The 16,739-nt window shown below is 41.5% G+C and overlaps 1 protein-coding gene across 13 annotated transcripts in view; it reads right to left on the bottom strand.

Annotated features, from left to right (window-relative positions):
- The window catches only part of LOC129169290 (neurexin-2-like), a 217,883-nt gene that overhangs the window by 13,594 nt on the left and 187,550 nt on the right, over positions 1-16,739 (bottom strand). For all 13 annotated transcript variants that reach the window (XM_054755575.1, XM_054755578.1, XM_054755577.1 and 10 more), the window contains 2 exons: positions 14,378-14,559; positions 1,682-1,853 (listed from right to left, as the gene is read on the bottom strand). In XM_054755575.1, the coding sequence (XP_054611550.1) occupies positions 1,682-1,853; positions 14,378-14,559 (354 nt within the window). The remainder of the gene's footprint in view (positions 1-1,681; positions 1,854-14,377; positions 14,560-16,739) is intronic.

Genomic DNA, 16,739 nt, shown 5'->3' on the forward strand with positions numbered 1-16,739 from the left:
TCGACCAATATTTCATCTCCGGGTTTGTTGCCTGTGTTTGCATGGAGTCAATAACAGTGTGCGGTGCCACTCATCACATTATTTCCTCTGGATGCCCTTCAGTCTTTGTAAGAATTTATGTAATACGTTTTTTGTCCACAAACAATAGTAGATGACGTTAACAAGTCTGTGGCACCTCATGTTGGTGGAAACATGAAACTTCATTTTTAGAATGCTGTGGAACGTCGGTTAGCGTCATTAATTTGTGCCAGAAGGTTCCACTCTAACCAAAAGGGATGCTACCTGAATCAAAATTTCCAGAAGAAATAATGTAAATCCAATCTGTTCCAGAAAGCCAAAACTGTCAACACAAAATGATAGTTTTACATGCAGAAAATAATTCAAAATGCGTTTAAATACATATTAATGATGAATGAAAGGGATAAATGAACATTTAAGCTTATTTTTATTAAAGATGTTATTCTTGATGTGACTCTTCCCAAAAACACGATGTGGAGGCGAAATCAAGCCCTTCCTCTTCCACGCCATGAGTAATTTCCTGAATTCAATTGTGTTTCTCACCCCCATCCATCCATTTTCTATGTCGCTTATCCCACGAGGGTCACGGGTATGCTGGACAGCTGACTTTGGGTGAGACTGACTGGTCGCCAGTCAATCGCAGGGCACATGTAGACAAACAACCATTCACTCTCACATTCACACCTATGGACTATTTACAGTCGCCAATTAACCTCGATTTCCTGACTGTGGCCAACATGCTAACCACTCGTCCACCGTGCGGCCCAATACCAGCGCCATTTGTCCGAAAAGCAAAATGTGTGGCCAACATGCTAACCAATTCAAGAAATAACTCATGACAAAACAGGCAGGTGGTGTTGAAGAGGAATTGGGAGGAGAGGAGGTGATCTCACTGCCACATCATGTCTTTGGGAACAGTCACATCTTCAATGAAGGTAAAAGTCACCTTAAATGTTCATTTAGCGCTTCCATTCGTCTTTAATAGGGCCTACAAACACCCAGCCTGTGTAAGTGCCCTTTGTAATTGCATCTAGAATCGTTTTATGCATAAAACTATAATTGTAAAACTATAGAAACGTGTTTTGTGTGAACACTTTTTACAGTCAACCGCTGATGACATCATAGACGCACGACATCGCTGACTTCCGGATGCTAACAGGACATTTTGTGATAAAAGCACATTAAGAACACATTTGGACTCACGCAGCGTATTAATAACACGACAAGATGCGCAAAATATTGTGTGCTAACCGCAAAATGTACGCAAACCGAGGCCAAATTTTGGCATAATATTCAATGTCAACCGAAAAACACGCGAACCAGGGCGGATTCTAACCGAGTTTCCACTGTAGATGTTTTTTTTTTACATTGTACTGCACATAAGGATGTTCGCAGTTTGCAGGAATGAGAGCTACTAATGAAAGTCCTTTCACTGCCAGATATACTGTACCTAGCCAGACAGCTTTAGGCAAGTGTATCAGTGTCACATTATTAGATTGTTTATGCAACATGGAAAGTCCATAATGGGTATGTGGGTGGCAACTTAATAGATAGCTTTAGAGAGTGACGCACAAGTGACAGAGGTGAATTACAACATCCAGTCATTCAGAGATTGAAGTAAACATGCCTTCAAATGGCACACATTCTCAGGCATTGGTCTTACCTGGAGGGTAGCGCTCAATGACCGGATGGTTGTCCACCTGGAGAGTGGCATTGCCCCCGCTGCGTGTGAAGCGTACCACGTGGTACTTGCCGTCGTTTACCATGACAGCTGGCTCGTCAATAGTGATGTCATCTGTGCCTACATTGAAGATGACGCCAATTTTGCCTTCATCCTGCAGGTGACAAAGAATAAGTAAGGAACACCACCGTCGCCAGACCACATATCGGGGAGGTGATGTTGTATCATTCGTTCATTTTCTAGTGCTTATCCTTAACAGGTGCGCTGGAGCCAATCCCATCTGACGCTAGGTGAGAGGCGGGTACATCCTGGTCACCATTGATCAACCACAGGACACACAGACAAACAATCATTCACACTCACAGTCACACCTATGTACAATTTAGTCTCCAATAAACGCAACACGTACGTACTAGGGAGTCAAGAAAACATCTTGGGTGAAAATTGGGTGATGACTTGTGATGACTTGTTAATGTTAGAATCAAAATAATTGATGCACGAAGCAATGGCGTTTTCCTTCATGTCTGTCTGACCTGTTTCATCTTTTAAAAATTTTGGAGGTTCCTGGCGATGCTGTTCTACTCCAGTGCTGTATGCGGTGGTAGAGTGAGAGTCATGGACCCACTTAGCTCCAAGGTCTCATCTCTTGCACTTCCACTGCATGCTTCTTTAGCTTCTACCCATGTCTTTGGTAACTGATTTAGCACACATTATTCACAGCAGTTTCTTAAAGTTAATTACACCTCACATGTACTGGGGGAGCCCTGGAGCAAAACCCGCAATTGTTCCTGACTTCTACTTTAAGCTACAATTTATCTTTCCACGCACTCTAATTCAAATTGGTCCAGTGTTTTTTATGTAAACCTGAAATGTGACGACAACCCTGTTGGATATTTTCTATCCTTTTTAGCTCCAAAAGAGCAGATGAAATCATGTGTAGAAGGGAAAAGCTACCTTTGGCTACATCAAGGGTGTCGAGACCGAAACGCTGTTTGCCCAGTGAAAGTAGATCTTTTGTGACATGGCCAGGATGTTAAGCTCTTTCTTTAGGGTTCAGCATCATTTCCTCTCAGCCGCCAGCTCAGGTTGCCTGATGTGGATCACTCCTGACACAATCCTGCTGTTCCTTTGCTTGACCAACTTCTCCCACACCCACCCTCCCTATGTCTGCCTCAGTCTGCTGCTGACAACCTTCCGCAAAGGTCAAAGCTGCTTCCCGAGATAGCCTTTGGGGGGCACTGGTAGCAAACCTTTGTGGCTTGTGTCCTGTGCATCCTCTGACTGCCACACAAGGTCAAACTATTGATGGCAGTACAAGAAACTGCAGACTACTCTGCAGACAAGGAACTGGGGAAACTGCATCCTAATTAGATGGACTGGTCTATGCACGACTTGCACATCTAATGAAATCCAGTGCAGTGGCTTTTTTGGTGATGTCACCGCATAGAGGTACCAACGATGGCAAATAGTCCCATGAAAAAAATGTGTGATGATAACCGTAGAACAAGAGCTGTAACTACCTGTCACATAGGAAAGGGTGCTCAGCAAAATACAGTTGAATCATGAAATATGAACTATGTATATAAGCAATGTAACTGTATGCTAACTTACAGTACATGCACTATAGTAACACATGTGGAGTGGTAGCCTTACATTCAGGGTTGTATGTACTGTACACTGTGTGGGGTGCGGTTTATACATGATGACAGGTCTGTGACCAGACGAAGAAATTGACTACAAGTCCATTTTAGAATAGCCGTCTGTGGGTCAGACAGTTGCATTGACTTTAGCGCCCTCTGCTGTACAGTTGCTGAAAATGCTAGTGTATGCAACTAACTTATCTGACGGCTGTCTGTATTTTCACACAGTGAAACGATTTCTATATACACTGAAGCTAACCTAAGCTTCCATTTAAACATTGCAAATGTAAAATACAATACAACGTTGGAGTTTATTCAAATTCACACTGAAGCAATGCTGTGTGTATGTACAATACATGGATAACTGATCCGCATGCGCAGAACGCCGCTCTATCACCGCTCGCGTTACCGCTAAACCAACATTCGCTACCGTTAAATCAAGGCTAAAGCAACGCTGGCTTCAGCGGTGCACCGCTAGGACAACACGTGTTTTCTATTTTGTTTTTTCCCATTTTGTGACGAGCGTTGTCGAAATTCGGCCCCCTCTTCCTACCGTTCAAGGGATGCTACAGCAAAGTTCGGGTGGTGTGACCGGGCCTGTACCCTCTCAAAATGCCACGACGATCATTCACGTTCAAACTCTCCGTCTGCCGGTATGCAGAAGAGTTTGGGAACCGGGCAGCAGGACGGCAGCACGGTGTGGACGAGTCAGTCATCCGGCGTTGGAGAGCGGACATCATCGGCAAGTTGACGGCAAACTTTTCTTACATGAATTCCATTGCAGATGAATTGATGAACGGCAGATTTCTCCTTTCTTCTTTTTGAAATTGCTTAGTACATTTACACATGTCGATTTGAGATGAAAGAGTTGGCAAGCATTTATGAACTAACATTTTTTTTTTCCCCGCTGTGAGCCTGAAAATGGGGGTGCGGTTTATACACGGTGCTTTACGGTATATCTGTCCCAACAAATGTACCTTTAGTTGTACCAGGCATTAAAATGGATCAATAAACTGAAGAAACAAGGCTGGTCTAATCATTTTTTCCATGACTGCATGTAGTGTATATGTGTGTGGTTGTGTGTATATCATATAGACTCTATATGATATACATACATATACAGGTATGTATGTGTGTATATATTAACGTCTCCTTATATATCGTAAGACAGTTAAAAATGTTACTTAAACCATTGCCTGCATAGTAATGATGAGGACATCTACCAATTTGTCTATCAATGAGGAAAAACAGGTCACGTGTACCTAATAAAGTGGCCATTGGTTATGTTTCGTGGCATATGGCAAAATCCTAGTAATATGGTATGAGTTAATGAGAGAGGATCTTTGACAGGCATGACTATAAAAAGAATGTCAGCTGCGGTGCATATGTTTGATAGACGTTACAATATGGAAGTTTCAGCGTGCTTAAGTCTTTTGTCTCTTAGCAGAGTGAAATAAGATATGCAGACGCTGCAGGGTTTTTATTCCAACTCCAGCTGCAGTATGGCACCTTCAACAAAGCGGTTGGAAGGCAAATAGGGTGGGTGTAGTGTTGAGTTGAAATAAGAATGTGCTAGTCCTCTGTGGCACATAAAGAGCACAATATTTACTGGATTTACAGACAAGGTGTAAATATCTTAAACACTGCATAGTGCTTTATATTTGGCGTGTCAAGCTTGTGCACTTCTTCCACAGCTTATTCCTTGATTTGTGCCATATTAGATCGCTCCCCCTCCCTCAAACGCCCCAAAATTGAATGACTAGCTGACTATGTAGACAGAAATGTGCCTCATCTTGCCTCCAAGGTGGCTGCTGCTGTGTGATGTAAAAGCTGTCTCAGAGCTTTGCACTCAACCTATAATCATATGTAAAATCCTGCTGGAATCCTTTTGGACGTGAAATAATTATTCATGCTGACACGGCTGGTGTTACATATGGAAGTGTTCAGAGACCTCCAGCATCCAACTAAGGATATTTAAAGCTGGAACAGTCGGCTCTGGGCTTATTCCATATAAGGGAGCCTGAGAGGGCTCTAACCGAAGCCATTTGCCCTGTCCAACGATGTGGCATTAACACTGACTCAATACATGTCATGAAGAAGATTAAAGCCAGTGACAACTATTTAACCCCTTTTTCTGCCTGCATTTGAAAGTACATTACAAGTTTGCTTTTTCTTTTTGTACCTGGGGGGGCCCAGTTTAGAATTCTGTATTACAGTAGATCCTAGATTACATTCCTTGATTCCACGCCTACCAGCGAATGCTGAATATCCATGAGTAATGGATACGCCCTTAAAAATTTCTATTTTTTACACACGGCTCGTTCCTGAGCTCCTCCTAGCTTTACGGTGACGTCCTCCTCCGATGTCCGATCAACATTTGCAATAAAAGTTGGAATTATTAGATTAGATTCAGCTCCAGAACCCTCTCTTCTGCTGCCATTGTTCACTGGCGACGGAAGCTAACAAGCTAAATCCTAAATGCAGAAACCAGGTTTTAAACGGATTTTAAATTATAAAATGTAATGAATGATAGTTATGTTTGACGGAATCGGTGTCACGGTCTAGTGCGACCACCTCACTCTGAAGCCGCTAGCGGTAGTACGAGGCTCCCCTGCTCTGCAGGCGAGACGGCCCAGGTGTTTGTAGGCGTCTCTCCAAGCCGACATAATCCACACCGCTTGCCTGTTGTAATTCCAGTAGCTGCTTACCATCATATATTCACTTTTGTTCATCTCCCTGCAAGTTTTGAGACCTGATTGTTATATATGCTTCACTTTTGCATCTCACAGCAAGTACGGTGCATTTGAGGACAGCCAAATAAAGTGCAAAACCTCAACGCTTGATAAAAAAACATTAACAGTAAAGCATTAAAACATAAACATGTAAAAATGGTTGAATTTTTTTAAACAGCTGTACATGTACGCTGCACATTTTCCCTGTATTATCACATATTTATATACTTATTATCGACTTACTGTGAATGAGACGTGTTTTCGGTGGGAAAAACATCTTATTTTCAAACCAAAATGAGGCTGTGAATGCTGAATCATGAATGCATGGGATCCACTATATTGCCATTTTATTAAACAACTGTGCAACCCCGAAAGCAGGGCTTGTTAACTGGCAGCCAGCAGGTTAAATCCTGCCCTGGAATGCCATCAGTTCTAGTTCTAAACTTGGGAGTGACTAACATTTTTGCAGCAGATTCCTAAAAGCGCCAGAGCACTGTGATATAGAGGATCTCTGACAGCAAGTCTTCAAAAACAATCGAACGCTCCTGTCGGGTAGAATATCTTTTGACTAGCGTTTTTTTTTTTTTTTTTTTTCAGTATGTCTTTAAAAAAAGCATACTTTTAAAAATTTATTTTAGGAATATTTTTGAGATGCATAAAAAGATTAAATATGGGCGTGTGTTTTGGTTTTTCTTTCAACATTCCCAAGGCTAAACCTTTATCGTGAATGATGTCACACGCAGTGTTGCATGTATACTGGAGGTCAGGCCAGTGAACACCTTCGTATTAACTGTGCACGTGTTGTTTTATTTGCCTTTTCTTTGTCTTTTTTTCTAAACTTATTCCAACGACATTGGACCATCTTGTTTAAGAGCAGAAGAGAAGAAGAAAATGCATGGAAAGTCATATTAAGCGTAAAGCGCGTAAGCAAACCCATATGTCTCATGTGAGCTTATTCACAGAGTTAAATTGAGGTTTAGAGTTAAACCTCAGTGGGTTGTTACAGTCCACTTGTATCGGGGGTTAAGTGAGGCAGTGACCGACGAGATCCAGCAGGAGTTGAACAGTAAGACCTTGCACAATCTGATTTCCCACTATAACAGCCTTGTTGGAGGTTTGTGTTCTACTGGGTGCCTTTCTGGTTGGAATATGCAAATATTGGACTGTTTACATGAGTCAAGAAGCAAATTGGTGTGTATTCATTTAGCTCATGGTCAAATTCGGCCCATAATAATATCTCCTAAGTCCGAGCAGACTGCCAAAGGCTTCACACGGCATCATCATTTTTCTTTTCTGCTTCATACAACATGATTATAAAACATGTCCCCGAGGACCTTTTGAGCGCTGGCAAAGCAAACTACCACACTCGAGTTCCTTTTTGCATGAAACTCCATTTGTTCGATTGAAGAAGCTGCTTGTATCAGCCGTTAGGAGGTGTGACGAAGCCATGTGATGTCTCCTCTTCCACAAGGACGTTGGCTCTTGTGGAGAAGGTATGTCCTTCTATTTCCTTTGAAAAACTCACCTTGCCAACAGCCTGCTTATTGGCCTAGCGTTGATATGGCACAGAGCATTTGTCAGGACATCTTTTAAACAGATAGAAGGCCAGTGACTATTTTTCTTCGTGCATATTTAAAGCCAAGTGGGACTTTGCATCAATGGTGTAGGCAATTCATAGCTGTCTTATCTTTAATCCCAACGGTCCACTAAAATAACTCTTCATACTCAACATTGTAATAATATGGCAAGGGAGCCGGTAAATAAAAGCAACCGAAAATGTTCTTCTAATCCCAATTGTGAAGCAATCCAAAGCTCATTTCTCAGAGGAAATGGCAGCTCAATGTAAAATCTTTAAAATACAAAAATTCCACATGCACCGCTCTGTTCTAATATCCTTGCGCTGTCACTCTTCTCCCAAATGATCAAAGCAGTCGACTTCCTCTAAAGAGAGTTCTATCTGAAGATATTAGGCAGTGTAACATTTATTTCTGTCTCATTAGGTTTACGTAACATTGCATCGCTACATAACTTCTTCAGTTGGAAATGACAAATCTAAATAAGTGTGGGGGTCCACTTTGCAGACTGACTAATATGCACCACCCGCAGCAGAATGTGTGTGGCCTTTTGTATGTTTATCATTTATTATAAGTAGTGCTTATAATAGTAGTGCTTATGTGTATTCTTTTTTAGAAGTATTTATTTTTAGTGCGGCATCATTAATGGTTGCATTCAAAGTTGTTGTTTACGCAAGGCTATTTTATTCTGTTCTGAAGCAAACGACTGGTTAAACGCAAGATATCATGAGAGAAATGCTGCATTATGAAAGTGAAAATGGACAACAAGTGGTTGCGTAACTTGAGATTTTTACACCATCAAACCTGCCAACCTTGAAGAAATGTTTGAAAAATTGGAGTTGGAGCTGTCAGATGGGATTTTTTTTTTATTTTGTAAAAAGGCTTAAAAAACGTGATCAATATTTAAAGACAAAGCTTTGTGTTATTATTAGTTATTATTACAGACATGTAAGCCTTTTCTCTTTATATTGTTCATTTTGCCCATTTTTGCTGTTTTTTTTAAATGTCATTTCATTTCTACAATGTGTTATGGGCCAATAACGTGCAAGCCACGGGCCAAAAATGGTCCCTAGGCTGCACCTGTACCAACCACTACTCTCCTTGACTATTTAGCTTGTTAGCTTTCTGCGTTGTGCGCGTACAATGGTAAATCAAGCGAGAAGGGGAGTGTTACTGCAGTTGGAACTAATTGATGTGTTCAAACAGTCATTTTCATTGTAAATGTTCAACCAAAATAGGAGGAGACGGCGCTTGCGAAGGTGGTGTGTCCAATGCCAAGGGACCCTGATAGAATTGTGGTGACTACAGCTTCCCAGGGTGGGCTCATTGTGATTTTGTGATGAGACCCAGAATTCCGAATAGCGATGTATGGTCAGGGGAGGCAGGTGAGGCAGAGCCTTGTCCATTGAGCGTTCTTAAAAATATATGTTCTGTATGATTCCTATCGTTTGTAAGACCTTCTTAAGTAAAATGAGCTGAATTTGCACATCAAATACAGGGCAGAAACCTAAGATGAGGCTTCCGTGAGCGTCTCGTCTTGCCTTAGTGCGCAAGCCCAGCCTACCGAGTGCACTCATGCACTGAGTTGGATCATGGCGCCTGCCAGTTTCTGTTTGTCAGCATGTCGCCAGTAATACAAAGTTGCAGAAACATTTATTATACACCGTGACTTTCTACAGCCCTTGAAACGTATTTAATGTCAGTGTGATTATTTTTGCTAATCAGACAATAAAATACAGAGAAATGTTATACAGGAGGCTTGCGGTACTCTCCTCATCCTGAATGGGTGAGGGCATGCCTGAGCTGGAAGGTGTTATACAGCATAGTGACGCACTGCATCAAATTCATTTTCGGACATTATTCATCAGTAACTACACCGATGTGTGCTTTGTGTGCAAATATTAAAAATAAGATCACTGTAATAAATAGTGAGTCTTGCTACAACACCCTTCAGAAATATGGCTTAACGCTGTTGTAGAAATACTATATTTTGTCACAAAACTACCATACTTTGCCATATTTACATTTTTGCACCACTTTCCAATTTTTGTGATCATCCAGGCTTTCTATTTTTTTATACAAAGGGATATAAATGTCGCTTACATATACATTTCTTTTCTGCTCACTTTTTATTTCTATGATGCAACAACAAAAAAAGATTCTGTCTAGTTTATGCTGAATTTCTTTATTGCGACTATCCTACATTGATGCTATTGTACTTTTGGAACATCCTACTGTATAATTTTACAACAAAAGTCCACTGGCATGCTGTTTAATACAGTTGACCCATGGCACAAAACCTTTGATTTAAGGTGATATTTTTTTATTTGGTGAGTGAGAAAGAAAAAAATTCTGGAGCATATTTTATGTTGAGGTTAGGATCTGGTTAGGATGCTCCCGGACGCCTCCCTGGGGAGGTGTTCAGGGCATGTTGGACTGGAAGCCTCGGGGAAGACCCAGAACACGTTGGAGAGACTATGTCTCTCAGCTGGGAACACCTTTGGATGAAGCAGCAACAGTGAGGGAGGCTTGGGTGGGCTTCTCGTCTTAGGATGCTGCAACTGCAACCCGACCTCAGATAAGCCAAAGAAGATGGATGCTTGGGTGGATATTTTGTGTTGAGTGTTCCGCTCACCCAAGACTCGTTCATCTGTCGTACCTAAAAATATGTCCATTTTGCCTTCAAAGACACTGAATTATCTTAGTAGATTTGAATAAGATGCTTTTTCATTCTTTTACTTAAGCTGATTCATCTTCTGGCGCCTCCCACTGATCTACAGCAGTGATCCCCAACCCCCGGGCCGTGGGTCATTTGGTACCGGGCCACACAGAAAGAAAAAATTATTTCCATTATTTTATTTTTTTTATTTTTTGGATGCTTTATTTTGAAAAGTGGCCGGATTCTCTCTGTTACATCCGTCTCACTTGACGCATGTCCATTGTGCGTGTGCTAACTTTATCTCATGCCGCACAGATAGACTACTACTGTATTTTTACCATTTTTCTTTCACCTCATATTTGGTCTCAAATGCTGATACTATGTGGGAATGCATAAAGGTAAGTTTTGATGACTTATTGAGTGCTAATGTGCACATTTGTCTCAAGTTAATTCATGCTAGCACACTGCCTTTTACCACACACGTCAAACAGAGATGTAATCATCTCTCTGGAAAAACTCCAGGCTTGAACTGGTGGATGGTGGGTCGGCATTCATTTTGTGCTTTTAATTTGATATTATTCATGTCTTAGTTTTACATGAATAAATAAGATAAATTAGATCGCTAGAATGTACGACCCCCCCCTCCCGGTATGAATCATTTTGGCCTTAACTGTTTCCTTTGCTTGTAGCTGATTTACTGAGTCCGAAGTAACTAAGACAATACAGAGCCAATGAAGGAGATCTAATGTGTTACGTGAGAGGAGCACAGAAAGAGCCATCCACACCCTGTGAACTCCGCATGTCTGAGCATTAATAAAGTGTCAATGTGTCAAACTCTGCAGCAAGTTGTCAGCCACGAGGGGGAAAAAAATACAAGCAGTAAGCTGTGCGTGTCGCTGAGAAGAGAGATCTAATTCCTGGCAAAAAAATAAAAAATAAATTAAAATAAAAATACACGCTTGAAACGCACCCAAGTGAGAAAAGCACGTCAGAGGCAACACTTTGAACTCTCAGTTCACAACTATTTGAGGACATCATTGAGAATTTTCTGACTCGTTTCTGGACCACAAATTGGTGTCGTAAAACACAGAGCATGAAAGTGTGAAGGGGACTCAATAACAACATCCAATATTAAAAATATGCACTGGACTGAAAGACACATTAAGCAGCTGTGATTTTAATTATTACACCACTCGCAGACATTTGACAGCTCTGCTTTTCATCACGGCACATCTGTCCTGCAGCGATGTACTAAAAAGGCTGATTTCCCCACAGAACAGACACACTTGATGACAGCTGCTGAGGTGTCGCTTCTTTTGCCAACAGACGCACTGCTTTATCATGAGAGAAGGCACACCGCTTCTTCACCTTTCTTGTTCATATTCATAATAAGCACAGACAATAAAATTGGATGACGGAACGCGTTTGTATTGGTCGTTTTGCAGTGCTAGCATTTCATCGTACAACAGCAATGGTGATATTTGACAGTGGTCTATCGAGACTGATAACGATACATCACATCGCAATATCAATATTTTGTCCCAATACTTGGTTTCCATGTTTATGTGTTATCAACATTACCCCAAAACCATACAACCTATTTTGTGTAGAAGCATGTGACATTACATTCTGGATTTGGATAAAGTTTCGGATCACGGCTCGACAGACGTCGCCTCTAGTCTATTCATTTTCATTGCATCCTGCACGACAGGGCAATTATTGCGAGTCTCTATCCAGCCAAGCGACACGCAAAATTTGTGCATGTTAAATTTTTTGTGCGTGTCATCATGCTCATGCTGGCTTGCGAGGTGATCCTAGAAAGTTGAAAAATTTTAAATTTTTTATCGCTGTCGTCCAGACGAAAACCAATCAGCGGGAGTTTCATTGACCGACCAATGAGCGGACAGGATGCCATTCAGTAAAAACACGGAGGAAAAAAATACTTGCTGTGTCAAATTTCCCAGAGCTGTTTGACATTTCTCAAAAAGAATATAGAGAATATAGAGATATAGAGCAACTAAGCGGAACTACATTCTTCATCACAGAGATCTGACCAGAACTGGACTTAGGAGACCAAGTGGGGGGGTAAGTCGCTGTTATTGGACTACAACGCTGATGGGGATGTCATACAACTTCACGTGTAGAAATCCGAACTATCCCTTTAACCTTACGATGGATTACAGATAAGATCTTTCCCGCATATCGTTGAAAAAAATTATTACTAATATATAGCTGCAAGAAACTCCTTTCACTGTTCCTACTCAGTGAGTCGAGTCACCATTTTACATGTCATCCAGGAGGCGCCATGGTGAACTTGGGCGGTGAAGTTAAGCGGAAAGCTGAAACAGCATAGCTTAAATCAAAAGTGGGGACTTTTATAGTGCGGATGGGACAAAACTTTGCGAACATTGATTTTTTGTTATGGGCTTTGCAGGACGCTGCTGTTTTGCTCTCTAAGACTAAAATGGATAATACCACACTCCCACCATCGACAGCGATTTGGGACAAGACCCAATCGGTAAAACATGCTGTTATTTTGGAAGAATGGCGTGAGAACGTTCGCCTGGCAAGGACGCTGTGATTGCGTTTGACTGAGCTGCTTTGCCCGCACATTGAAAGCTTCCCTGTTATATATGCCTGCTTTCTTCTTCTTCTTCAGCCCACATGTATCTTCTCCTGCGTATCGCCATGTTTGTTATTATGTCGTCTACAGAAATGACGTCATCGACGCTTCCGGTTGGCTGATATTGCCTTAACAGCCCATGGCTGCAGCGCCGGCATTACTCGGCGCATGCGCATGACAGCCTGTGAATGCATATTTGTGTGGACAGACATAGTTTTAAAATGCCACTGCGTGGATGGACACTTTTTTTAACACCAGAGAGGGGCAAATGTGCGTTTTTGAAACACACATGGCCAAGACACAGGTGGCACAACAGATATGCACAGCCACCTTGTTCGCCGCCGCCCTTCGTGAGCTTGCAGGGAAAACTGTGCCTAGTAAACAAAATGTTGATTGTTCCATTCATATGCTAAATGTTGTGTTGTTCAATCAAGAGACGTGTGTTTTGTTTACTACTTTTATTGTCAGTCGTTGTGCTTATCCGGGTCACTCTCTGTCTTTTCTACTACTATACTTCAATAAATATTTGTTTCTTGTTGTACTTCTACTGAATATATTTGATCTACTTGAGAGACATAAGATGTGTTTTTTTTTTTTGAATGAGTTTGAAATGATGTCACTGTTTGTCAGACATCTAAACAAAACAATCCTGTTTGCAGTTATGTTGCACTAAAACGGTGTCATTGTTTTTGCACTATTGCTGTCAGTGCGCTTGTTAAATTATGCAGCAAAATATAAACTATAAAAGAGTTTTTTTCTTTTTTTTTCCACCCTATCGCTGTATTGTCTGTTATTGTGAGCCATGTAGTGCAAAATCGTTTTGCAACGTGAGATACCCTGAGAGTCCCAGACCCAACTGCTGTACACGGACTACTCTAAAGTATATCCAAGGTTCATTTCTATAGTGTTGTCGCTTGAGAAGATATGACAAAATGGTTGCTGAAATGTGAGCCGTGCACTCACGTGTGTGACATTAGTGTCCATTACAACAATTTTACAAACATTCATTGATTTGTCAATACGGTTTTGTTTGTTGTTAGTACATTTGAGTATCTTGATTATATGCAGTACAAAACACATGACTGAGTCCAAATGAAGTTACAGCAACAAAATGTAATTATAAAGAACAGAGAAGTCATAAACAAAACATTAGAAAAACACCGTATGGCATTATTGCTCAGTCTGGGCTTGCTGAGTGCCACTCCGTTAATGGAGGCCTGCTTCAAGTGCCAAGTAATATTACATTACATTACATTATTTCCTCTGTATAGTAGGATGTTTATAAGGGTTTCAGTTCTAGATGAGCTACAGGAGGTGCTTTTATTGGAAATCTAAAGAATGTTTTTACTTATTATTTATCTATAGACTTCTTCTATACACGTTTCCAATACATAGAATCAGGATGAAGAAATTTGACCTTGCGGAGAAAGAATCTCATTCAAATACTCACTATGTGCAGCTGAAGATAGTCTCCAAGGCCGTGGGTGCTCTCCACCCGTACCAAGATGGCGTCCCTCTGCAGGCTGCTGAAGCCCACGGCCAGCCGGTCGGCTCGGGTGCTCGGCCGCTCGTTGGGGGCCCAGGTGAACGTGATGAGAGCGCCTCCTTTCCCAAAGATGTATGTGGTTCCCGCTGCGGGGGGGGTGAGGGGGAGAGAGAGAGACGCGTAAGCACATTTTTTTTCTAAACACGATCGCTTTGGCTTTGTTTGTGTGCTTTAGTCTGACATGCTCGAGGACATCTATTTGTACATTCTGGGTTTCTTGCAAAAACAAAAGCATAATACAGAGGCTGACTCCAGCAGGGACGCTAACAGAGAGGTATTTTTAAATGAACTGTGCTCTTTTTTCCCACGGTACCATACTAGAAAAAATGTGCTAAATTATTGAATGAACACACATTTATAGTTGTCCAGTTAATTACATGTATGTATGAACATCCGGGTGCAACTGCAGAATATGCGTGTGATATAGCCATCTTGCCAACACAACACAATGACAAAAACGACAAAAAAATCCCACCTTTCACCATGAAAGCTATTCCTTCACACTCAACAGGACTCATATCTTCTTCAAATGAGTGTTTACAGATCATGCAGATTGGGCTGCAACACAGCTGCCCATATTAAGCGCCCTGATCAATTTGTTGTTAATGCCACACCGCCGAGGTTTTTAATGAGATATATATGGTGGTGAGGAATTTGGCGAACTGTGTGAGACGGAAACGTCATTTCTTCACTAGCTAATTTGAGTGCAGTACCATGCAAAAGCCTAAATGAGACAGCTATTTTGACATAATATGATGCCATCCACCATTCATTTTCTATGCCGCTTATCCTCACTTGGGTCGCGGGCATGCTGGAGCCTATCCCAGCTGACTTCAGGCGAGAGGCGGGGTACACCCTGGACTGGTCGACAGCCAATCGCAGGGCACATATAGACAATCAACCACTCACATTCATACCTATGGACAATTTAGAGCCTCCAATTGACCTAACATGCATGTTTTTAGGAATGTGGGAGGAAACCGGAGTACCCGGAGAAAACCCGGCGCGTACCCAGAGAACATGCAAACCCCACACAGGGATGCCCAATGGAAATTCAAACCCATATCTTCCCGATCTCCTGACTGTGTGGCCAACATGCTAACCACTCGGCCACCATAGTAATAAGTCATTGTTATTTGTTATGAGTTTTATGTCATGAATGATCAAGAATGACACTATTATGCGCTCAGAGCAAATGTACAATAAAATATGACCTACTCTTCTCTCTCACCGTCAAGCTGCATCTGAGTGCAGTTACTTGATGTTCCACAACATGTTCCATTCCATTTCGGCGTACGTTTCTTGCAAGTTTACATTGCTGTATATTTTGACCTTAACTTTTGTTTTTGGCTTTAATTGAGAGTTCAAACCATGATCATGTGTGACACACATCTCAATGATGAACTCCTTGTTTGGCTTTTTTGTTGACGCCACTGGGCAAAACAGTCACAGTGTCGTCGAAGGCCTTTCACCTCTCATCCAAAAGGCTTCTTCAGTTGAAAAGTCTATTTATGTCTCTGGTGGCTGATCACAATAGGATTGCTGTTGTTATGGTTGGATCGTTTGCCTACCTGGTGGAAGTTTTGTGACAGTTTCTTCAAGCCCAGAGTTAGCAGTTCATCTGCATTTCAAAAAGAAGGGAGATTCCTTTGAAGACAACAATGTCTAAATTCTGGATCGGGAGGAAATAGGTGTGAAAGAAGCTATTTATAAGTTAGAAAAAGCTGGAAAAGCCCTCTCCAAACTGAGGAGGAGGTTTGCGTCTGCTTACAACAACGTCCTAACATCGCTCCCCCAAAAGATTAACTCATGGAGAGTGGCCACCAATAGGCTATTTTTCTGTTTGTTACCAGCCACACCTGGCAACAACCACAACACCAACAACCCTACTGTGACCACCGCCAGGGGACACACCCACCACACACATAAATAGGGAGACTCCACACTTCAAACATGCTGTAAAACTGAAGGTGAAAGGCCTTCAACAAACAAGAGGAGTCCAACTGCCTCGAGTCATTGGGGATTATGAGATGATAACCACTGAATCAAAAATGGAACTTAACGACAACATAACACAGCATCTGACTGCTGTTACAGTAATAGTAACATAATTAATTACATAAATGACATACATCAATTACAAAACACCAAGTATGTGTTAAATTAAGTCCACTTCACTTACTCAAAGGTGACAGTTCCATCCTGTTTCTAGGCAGTAGCTTGACTTGATTTTGGCTTTGAAAAATCTATTAATTTGTGAATTTAA

The sequence above is a fragment of the Dunckerocampus dactyliophorus genome, chromosome 16, assembly GCF_027744805.1.
Source record: "Dunckerocampus dactyliophorus isolate RoL2022-P2 chromosome 16, RoL_Ddac_1.1, whole genome shotgun sequence".
Lineage (NCBI taxonomy): Eukaryota > Metazoa > Chordata > Actinopteri > Syngnathiformes > Syngnathidae > Dunckerocampus > Dunckerocampus dactyliophorus.